This window comes from Artibeus jamaicensis, unplaced genomic scaffold, assembly GCF_021234435.1.
Source record: "Artibeus jamaicensis isolate MK-2021 breed Jamaican fruit bat unplaced genomic scaffold, CSHL_Jam_final contig_233, whole genome shotgun sequence".
NCBI lineage: Eukaryota > Metazoa > Chordata > Mammalia > Chiroptera > Phyllostomidae > Artibeus > Artibeus jamaicensis.
The window spans coordinates 48,010,335-48,020,732 of record NW_026521486.1 but is presented as its reverse complement, the minus strand read 5'-3'; the positions used below and the strand labels follow the sequence as shown (position 1 = coordinate 48,020,732).

General features: G+C 43.0%; 1 protein-coding gene and 1 pseudogene across 1 annotated transcript; one reads left to right on the top strand and one right to left on the bottom strand.

Moving 5' to 3' along the window:
* Positions 1-254: 254 nt before the first annotated feature.
* On the bottom strand, positions 255-6,196 carry TEX49 (testis expressed 49). The gene is made up of 4 exons (XM_053661432.1): positions 6,190-6,196; positions 3,520-3,642; positions 862-1,006; positions 255-398 (listed from the first exon to the last, which is right to left on the bottom strand). The coding sequence occupies exons 1-4, from the start codon at positions 6,194-6,196 to the stop codon at positions 350-352; spliced, it is 324 nt and encodes a 107-aa protein (XP_053517407.1). The 3' UTR covers positions 255-349.
* Positions 2,062-2,155, top strand: LOC119043547 (uncharacterized; annotated as a pseudogene).
* Positions 6,197-10,398: the final 4,202 nt, after the last annotated feature.

The window sequence follows — 10,398 nt, the reverse complement described above, 5'->3', positions numbered from 1 at the left end:
CAGCATTGTGCAGATCAGTGTGTGTTCCCAGATTTGTTGCTCTGACCTCTTCCACATACAAGGTTAGGGCCCCTGTGGTGGTCTTTACAGTCCCAAAGCAAACACCAAGTTCTGGCGGCTTCAGCAGTCCCTCCCATACCTGATCTCACAGGAATTTGGGCACTGGGATCATTTCTCTCCCCCTCATTGTCAGTGCACACAAGTGACTTCTAGTCCCATCTAATTTTATTCTGCGCTTTCAGTCCCCTCCCCGCACTGGTCAGCCATCAGAACCAGGACACTTTCTTCCTCTTTCCCCTCTTTGTCCTCCTGTCACAGTCCATCATGTCCTTCTGCAAACATATCCTGCTCAGTACAGACTGAAGAGTCTGTCATTGAGGACCGAGTACTCCATAAACCTGAAAGAGAGAAGGCCTCAGATTCAGCCAGGCCAGGCTGGGATGTGTGCGTGCATGCATGTGCGTGTGGTGGGGTCCTTACCCACAGCTCCCAAGACTGCCTCAGTGCCCAACGGGCAGGGGTGGTATTGAGGAAGTAGGGCTACTGCCCATGGATGGTGGCTGGAGGGAGGGCAGGCAGCAAGGAAGGGACCAGACACTGCCCGGACCCCACGGGAATGCCATAGACACTCGTGCCTGCCCAGAAATCCTGTCCACAAGGGGAAGCACAAAGACACAGACAAATCTTTAACTCCTTTGAACACCACCACTGCCCAAATACTGAGGCCAGCTTTCCCTGCCAAGACCCAAACCACCTCTTCTATTCACTACCTCTGCATACAGATGAAATGGTCTGTGAGGATTTAAGTGGGGGGAGGGAGTACTTCCCTTGGTCTCCCCACCTCACCGCTGAAAGCCTAACCTGGTCATCGGGCTTTTAATGAGGCAGTGGTGAGGGCCCCGGATCCAGGGCATGGTGTCTTCTGGGCGCTCTCCTGGATCATGTGACCTCCAGAAGCTGAAGTTCTGAGCATCAGTCAAGGGTACTCTGAAGACTTGATTGGGGACTGAAAGTTTTTGGGAAGAACAGGTTATCCAGTTTCTTTTAGTTCTCTCCCTTTTGTGCCTCAGGGCAGCAAGAGCCCAGCCTAGCAACTGGGCCCGACTAGGTGCTGAAAAGTCCTAGGAATTCGGTCACCACACCCAGCTTCACTTCCGGATTCCAGCATCTCGCCCTTCGTGGTCAGTTGAATCTGTTTTGGTTCTTCCTGCTGCTACTAGGGTCGCCTTCCCCAGGGGCTGAGATTGTGGAACAGAAGCAGTCAGCTCAGCTTGGCAAATGTGCAAGATGGGTCCCCAGGTTCTTTATTTCTTTAAGGCTTAATTATCCTCATTCATGGCCCTTCTCTGTGAAATAGTTCCCTCCTGTGTTCAGTCAAATCCCTGAAACTTAGCAAACGTACCACCTCACGTTTACTTAACACTCCTAGATACCATTTACCAAGTATCTATCATGTTCTAAATGTTGTATGAGAGGTGTTTTTAAAATTTTGAAAGAATGTCAGACTTACTTAGATTTTTTGTACTTTCACTATTTATTTGGATAAATCTAACTATACCACTGTATAAAATTTCCATATTTACAAAATTTAGAATTGAAGCCTCATAATCTGGGCATTTGGCATCTAAAATCAACATTTAAAAAATCCCTAATATACCATTTTTGACTTAGTCATTTTCCTATTAATCAGTAACAAGCTTTTAAAAAGTTTTGTTATTAGAAATAACTCTTAGTACTCCTTCATGTATGTCTTCAATTTCTGAAAGTATTTTAGTTTTTAAATTAAACTAATTTTGCGATAATTATAGATGCACATATAGTTGTTCTATGGTGCACAGAGATCTTGTGTAGCCTCACCCATTTCCTCCCAGTGGTAACATCCTGGAAAACCACTGCACATAATTACCACCGTGTATTAACATATCGATAGGGAATAGCCCCGTCACTACATGACCCTGGAGTTGCCCTTTTATAGCTACTCCCTCTATCCCCTATACCTGCGCTTGGTAATCTATAATCATTTCTTCATTTCTATAATTTTGTTTTCTTGAGAATATTATAGTGCTTGTTTTGGCAGCACATAAACTGAAGTTGGAACACTACAGAGATGATTAGCATGGATGACACACAAATCTATGAAGCATTCCATATTTAAAAAAAAGAAAGAAAAGAAATGCTATATAATCAGCACCATTCAGTATGTGATCTTTTAGAGATTGGCTTTCTTTATATAGCATAATTCCTGGAGATTCCTACAAGTTATCACATCTGTCAGTAGTTTGTCCCAGATGCTTTTTTAAATGTACATTTTCTCTAACTTTCATGCAATGCTAGAGCATTATTCCCTTTTCTGGATGGTCCACAGCAATAAGTGTTTAAAGGAACTTTCCTAAGGTCACATGGCTTGTTTGGAACTTAAACTCAGTTTAAATTTCGAAGCTAGTACTTGGTACCACTCCTCACAGGCATAACATAATAATATACATGTGCTACAATAGCCAAGAGCTAGAAGCAACCTAGGTGCCCATCAGTATATGAATGGATCAAAAAGTTGTGGTACATATACACAATGGAATTCTATGCAGCAGAAAGAAAGAGCTCCTACCCTTTGCAACAGCATGGATGGAACTGGAAAACATGCTGAGTGAAATAAGTCAGGTGGTGAAAGACAAATACCATATGATCTCACCTTTAACAGGAAGCTAAACAACAAAACAAACAAGCAAGCAAAATAAAAACAAAGACACTGAAATAGAGAACAGGGGGACAGCAACCAGAGGGGAGAGGGGAGGGAATTTCAGGGGAAAAAGGGGAGGGATTTAGAGGAACTAGTATAGAGGACACATGGACAACAGCTAAGGGAAGGTGGAAAGGGGGGGCTGGGAAGGGAGTAAAAGGCAGAAAACTGTACTTGAAAAATAATTAAATAGAAAAATAATATACAAGTGCTTCCCTAAGTTGTCTCATTTTTAGTTTGATACACATAGCGATTCTGTAAGATTGGAAGAGCAGGCATTTTCTGTTTCTTTTTTTTATCATTTAAAAAATTTATTTTAGAGTCAGAGAGAGAAAGGGAGGAAAGGAGAGAGGGGGAGAGAGATAAAAACATTGATTTGTTCCATTTATTTATGCACTCATTGGTTGCTTCTTCTATGTGCTGTGACCGGCCATTGAACCAGCAACCTTGGCCTATCAGGACGATGCTCTGACCAATGGAGCTACCAGGCCAGAGCTTGTTTGTTTTTTGTTTTTTGTTTTTAGTGGATGAGGAAGCAGGTTAATTAAGGATAAGTGACGTTTCAAAGAGGCAGGACTAGGACTCAAACATGGATTTTGTCTGAGATAAAGATAAAGTCTGATTCAACTGTTATCTTGCTCACTCTGCCACCTCAGATCTACTTTCTCCCTTGTCTTCTCAGTCTCTTTTCTTGGCTCTTTTTTTCCTGTTCCAAAACCATGCCCTACCTCATCCCAGCCATTACTTAGGAACTCAGACGTGACCCAGTCAAAGATACTTACATGTCTTTAACAACACCTTCTGTACAGCTCTGTGGTACCTTGTGTGGCTATTCTTGTGCACAGAGTAATTCCCATCTTCTGAGTTAATTGGGGGAAGCGTCGTGGGCACCCGTTCCTTCTGGTCTGAAATGACAGCAAACTTGAACTGAGTACTTGTCAAATGGGTCTGTGTGATCCTCTGAGTCTCTAGTGTTCCTGACTACCCAGCATATGGCAGGGATCTCTCCTCGCCACTCAAGTCTGATTCTCGATTCTTGGGATCTCAGGAGTGAAATCACAATGCCTGTGACAGAGAGGGGGGAGGGAGGGAGAACCCACTGATCAAGAAACCTTTCTTTACCACTCTTATTTGTCAGTGACTTCTGGGTTTTGAGTGACCTCCTGCTGGTATCAATACATAGATACTTAGGATCAGTGCAGGCCCCCCCAAAAAGAAAAAGGCACTTTATCTGGGTAGACACTCTTTTTCTGGGATTGGCATATTTGCAGAGCTTTTATTGGTCCAATAGGGGAAGTTATTTGAGCTGAGTCTTGGATGTTAAGTACATGGGACCTGGTAGTATCAGGAAGAGCAATTCAGGCAGCAAGATAGCAAGTGTTAGAAGCACTAGGGAGGACTCAGCTTGCTATGGATTTGGAGCCTGACTAGTGCTGGGTAAAGTGGAAAGGGACAGGGGATGGGCATAGTGCAAAGCAGGGCAGGGCAGCATGTGGCAGGGCAGAGTAGTACAGTGTAGATCTAGTGTTCTTATGAGGGTTTGGGAATCCTTCTGAGACAAAACCAGATCTAGGCTGCAAAGACCAAATCTTCCTTACCCAGTGCTATGGTCTGAATGTTTATGTCCTCCCCCAAATTCATATGTTGAAAACATAATGCCTAAGGTGATGGTATTTGGAAGTGGGGGCTTTGGGAGGTGATTAAGTCATGATGGCAGAGCACTCAGCACTGGGGCTAGTGCCCTTACAAAAGAGGCCTGAGTCCTGGCCCTGTGTGGCTCAGTTGGTTGGAGTGTTGTCCTGTAAACCGAAAGGTTGTGGGCTTGATTCCAGTTCAGGGCACATTCCTAGCATGCAGGTCCATCCTTGGTCCCCTGTTGGGGTGTATTATAAGAGGCAACCAATTGATGTTTCTCTCCCTCCTCCATTCCCTATGCTCTAAAATCAATAAGTATGTCCTTGGGTGAGGATTAAAATAACAACAATAATGAAAAGTTAAAGAGTCCTAAGAGCCTAAAAATAGAAGGAAATCTTACCCTTTGTGACAGTGTGGTTGGACCTGGAGAGCAATATGCTGAGTGAAATAAGCCAGTGAGAGAAAGATAAGTACTATATGATTTCACTCATATGTGGACTATAATGAACAAAATGAACTAAAAAACCAGAAAAACACTCATAGTTAAAGAACAGACTGACAGCTGTCAGGGGAGGGGGAGTTGTGGGACTGGATGGAAAAAATGAGGTGATTAAGCAAAAAAAAAAAAAAAAAAAAAAGGCAAATTCGTAGACACAGACACACAGACAACAGCATAGTGATCACCAGAGGGGAAGAGTGGTGAGGGAACGTAGAAGAGGCTACGGGGGAATAAGTGGTGAGGGGAGGAGACTTGGACTTGAGGAGGCGAACATACAATGCAGTATACAGGTGCTGTGTTATGGAACTGTACACCTGAAACCTATGTAATTTTATTAACCAGTGTCACCCAATAAATTCAACTAAAAATAAAAGATGCCTGGGAGAGCTCCCTCATGCCTTCCTCAATGTGAGGGCACAAAGAGAAATCTGTGACCCTAGAAGAGGGCCCTCACCCGACCATGCTGCCACCCTGATCGTGGACTTCAGCTGCTTGAACTGTGACAGATTTCTCTTGTTTGTAAGCCACCCAATCTATGTTGGCAGACTAAGGCAGCAAATTTCAACCAGTGAGCTGCACGAATTTTTAAAACATGCAATACCTGACTAGTTAGGGGCCCTGACCTCTTTTCCCTTGGACTGTCAAATAAAGAATGACAACAACCAACATAACACCAACTGTCTGGTGTGAATGAATCAAAATTATACCTTTTTTTCAGATTGGCAAATTATTATTTTTTGTGTGTGCCACAGAATTTTAGTTATTAGTTTATTTTATATGTGCCATCAGATGAAAAATGTTGAAAATTGCTGGACTAATATACTTAGCCTCTCTCTTAAAAAAAAGATTTTATTTATCTTTAGAGGGGAAGGGAAGAAGAAAGGGAGAGAAATATCAACGTATGGTTGTCTCTCATGTGCTCCCCACTGCGAACTAGCCTGCAGCCCAGACATGTGCCCCAACTGGGAATCGAACCACAATCCCTTAGTTCACAGACCTGCGCTAAATCCACTGAGCTACATCAGCCAGGGCCTTTGCCTCTCTTGCAGCTAGGGCATGGCCAAAGAGTTTGACCAGGGCAATTAAAGACACCTATTCCAGCTTTTGAATCAAAGATGAGATCGCAAAGAAGCAGGGACATGTAAATGTTGTTTTTCTGTTGATGGGAAGTTGCAGCAGCGAAGCTGTACTTGTGTCTAGGAGCAGTCTGCAGGGCCCAGTGTCTTTAATGCCAGCAGTGCCTGCCCCAGCGCTGAACACAGCAGTGTCTGTGCCCAACCAGGTCTGTAGCGTGATTCTCAACAATGTTTTCGGTTACCATCCATGAAGCTTGGTTGGTGGTTCCTTCTACAGCTAAACTACTTTACTGTATAATTGATATAAAAAGTTGTACACATTTAGTAAATACAGCTTAATGAGTTTGGAGATAAGTACCCAACTGTGAAACCGTCACTACAATGTATACCATAAACATATCCATCCCTTTGAGATATTGCCTCCCACCCTCTTTATTGTTGTTACTATTTTGTGATACGAGAATTTGACAAGATTTACCCTCTTAGCAAATTTTTAAGTATGTAATACAGTGTTAAGTGTAAGTATAGGCTCTATGCTGCAGAGTAGATCTCCAGACTCACCTTGTATAACTGAAACTTGTACTCTTTCACTACTGTCTCCACCTTTGTTCTTTCCCCTTGCCACCATTCTATTCTCTGCTCCTGTGGGTTTGATTATTTTAGGTCCTTCTATAAGTGGTATCATGTAGTATTTATCCTTCTGTGTCTGGCTTATTTCACTCAACATAATGTCTTCCAAGTTCTTCCATGTTATGGCAAAGGGTAGGATTTCCACTGTGTACATATACCACATTTTCTTTATCTACCCATGCATTATAGACATTTATGTTGCCTCCATGTCTGGGGTATTGTGAATAATGCTGCAATGAACATGGATGTGAGATACCAATTTGGGATCTGGATCTCAATTCCTTTGGATATATATCCAGAAATGGAACTGCTGGATCATATGGTAGTTCTGTTTTTAATTTTGGGGGGAACTTCCATTCTGTTTTCCATATTGGCTGTACCAATTCACATTTCCACCAACAATACATGAGGGTTTCCTTTTCTCCACTTCACCAACACTTATCTTGTTCTATTTTTTAAAATAACCCCTTTTAACATGTTTGAGGTGTTATCTCACTGTTTTCAATTTGCATTTTCCTGATGATTAATCATGTTGGGTATCATTTAAAATGCCTGTTGGCCATTTGTATATCTTCTTTGGAGAAATGTCTTTTCAGTTCATTTGCCCATTTTTTGACCAGATTTTTTTTTTTGCCATTGAATTATAAGAGTTTCTTATATACTTCAGTTATCAACCTTTTATCAAATGTATGGTTTGCACATGTTCTCTCTCATCCGCAGGTTGTATTTTCATTGTTGTTCCATTTGCTGTGCAGAAACTTTTTAGTTTGATAAAATCCCACTAATATTCTTTTAATACAGTCATGTTCTGCTTAAATAGGATTTGGCTTATACCTCTGAATCCTGAGCTGTCAGTAACTGGATGAAAGTTAGGCTTTCTCTCTGGAAATTGTTGAACTGCTGCCTCACCTCTGTTGGAGGGTGGGGATGCCTCATCCTTTCTAGAGTTCTTCCCCAGCCTCAGCTTTTCCCCTCTTCTTGCTTGGCCCCACTCCCTCTGTCCCTCTTCCCTCCCTTTTGCATTCCTATGGAAGTCTCCTTTAGTATTCCCTGAGATAATGACACTGCCAGAGTGGGACACGGTTTGAATCACCTTCCTCTACAGACAGTTGAGGACTTGGAGAGGCAGCAGAGTATAGAGTTCTGGAAGCCTGCACTGAACCAGGGGGCTGATCTGTGCTTCATCACAGGTTACAGCAATGAGAGGGGCTAGTTCCTGGAACCAGTGTAATTTGAGTTTGGTGGTTTGACTTTGGGCAAGTAACAGGTGGTAGAATGTCCGTGGCTCAGTAGATGTGGACTGAGGGCAATGGGATCTGGACTGTGAGTAACTATTGGTATGAGTGCATATAACAGTGGGGGCTCTTCATTTGGCCTCAGATTGATTGTCCTTAAGGGTACAGCCAGATAATCTTCTCTATTATTTAATCATTTTCCAAATAATAGCTTCCCAGCTTTCCGTGTGGATCATTATTGTGTGCTTGGAGGCGTGCTGGACAATGTTATCCACTCGATGCCTTCCTTCTGAATCAAGCACTGGTTGATACACTCTTCACGTCTGTTTTTGGCAGGATAAAAGATAATTTTTGGTAATTGTAGCTTCCCCAAACTTCCAGGATTGGAAGCTGCCTAGGGTGCAGTGTGGGGAGGGGGAGGTAAAAGAATCATGCCACAGACTCTGTGAAAGGGCATGTTTTGGGTAGAGGGATGCAATGAGCTCTTTATAAGCAAACTCCATAGTGGTGAGGTAGTAGAATCCATAATTTTGATGGTAGATGGTATTCATCCACCTAGTTGATACAATGCCATGCTTCATATGGTTTTGGGGGCTAAATAGATATGGAGTACTGTAAACAGTTTCTTCTAGAACTGGGATGTGAAATGGGAGTTGCCATAAGACCACACTTACTGCTTTGGATGGACCATAAAAGACATCTGGAATGGTGCAAAAGTACTTGGGTGGATCTCACACTCATCCTAATTAATGTTGCAGATTTCTCAATATTATAGGCTTCCCAGGGCCACTGGAGTCATCACAAAATCTTAGTTACCTACCACTTTGCCCATTGCCTCTGTTGGTTGGAACTGGGGCTGATTGGCCACAATACTTTTAAGTTGAAGAAGTTTTGAAATGTGTGTGCCTAAGTGGCTCCTAGAATTCTGACTTCCAGGTTAGGGTACTTGCCTGCCTGTTCAGATGTTTAGTACATAATGATTATAATATCTAACACTCATTACTAGTAATTGTCTTACACTTGGTGTCACTGCTAACAGAATAGTACCACCCTAACTGTAAAATCATATAAGATCAGTTTGAAAGAAATATTGTGGTATTGTACATAAGAAATGACTCGTGTCGGACTTCCGCCAAGATGGAGGCATAGGTGGAGACGCCGTGCTTTCTCACACAACCAAGTTTAGGGACAACAAAATATTAGCAACAGAAAACACAGACAGAACACGGAAAATTGAACTTTTCGGAAGTCTGATAACAACAAATTCTTCATCCTGACCGGTAAGAGGGGCAAAGCCAGCAGCTGGTGGAGCGGGGTTGCAAAGGAAAACTCGGTCAGAGGGACTCAGGGGTGTGGATCCCAGGTGTGGGGTTGCGACGGGTGGACCCAGTGAGAGACACAGTGAGCGACCCAGGGACTGACTGGCAGACCCAGTGAGGGCGCAGGGCGGTCGGTTGACTGTGGTCGTGCATTTGTGTGCAGATAGACCAGTGAGGGACTGGGCAGTGAGACGGGACCGAGCAGGCCCCAGCAGTGAAAGGTAGCAGAGGGGGCTACCATTTCCCTGCTCTGACCCCACCCCCATATACAGCATCACAACCCAGCGACTTGGGTGCCCCTCCCTGGTGAACACCTGAGGCTCCGCTCCTCATACTTAACTCATGCCAACAGACCAAAAATGGCTCAAGAAGATCTCAAAGCCCCAGAGCCCATAACTATACATGATGAAGAAATAGCAAAACTTTCAGATGCACAGTTCAAAACACTGGTGATCAGGATGCTCACAGAATTGGTTGATTTTAGTCACAAATTAGAGAAACATATGAAGGCTAAACTAATTGAAATGAAGAGAATCGCACAGGAAACCAATAGTGATGAAAAGGAAACTGGGACTCAAATCAAGGGAGTGAACCAGAAGGAAGAAAAAAAAATGGCCAAACAGGAAAATATGAAGAAACAAGAATTCAAAAAAAAAATGAAGAGAGGCTTAGGAACCTCCAGGACATCTCTAAACCCTCCAATATCTGGATTATAGGGGTACCAGAAGGGGGAAAGGAACAGCCACCAGTGGAAAACTTATTTGAACAAATAATAAAGGAGAATTTCCCCAATCTGGCAAAGGCAATAGACTTCCAACAAATCCAGGAAGCTCAGAGAGTCCCAAAGAAGTTGGACCCAAGAAGACACACACCAAGGCACATCATCATTACATTAGCCAAGATTAAAATGAAGGAGAGAATCCTAGAAGCAGCAAGAGATAAGGGGACAGTCACCTACAAAGGAATTCCCATCAGACTGTCAGCAGATTTCTCAAAAGAGACCTTACAGGCAAGAAGGGGCTGGAAAGACGTATTTCAAGCCATGAAATTCAAAGACCTGCATCCAAGATCACTCTATCCAGCAAAGCTTTCATTTAGAATGGAAGGGCAGATAAAGTGCTTCTCAGATAAGATCAAATTCAAGAAGTTCATCTTCACCAAGCCCTTATTATATGAAATGTTAAAGGGACTTATCTAAGGAAAAGAAGATAAAAAAGATGAACAGTGAAAGGACAGCAAACTCACAGTTATTAACAACCACACCTAA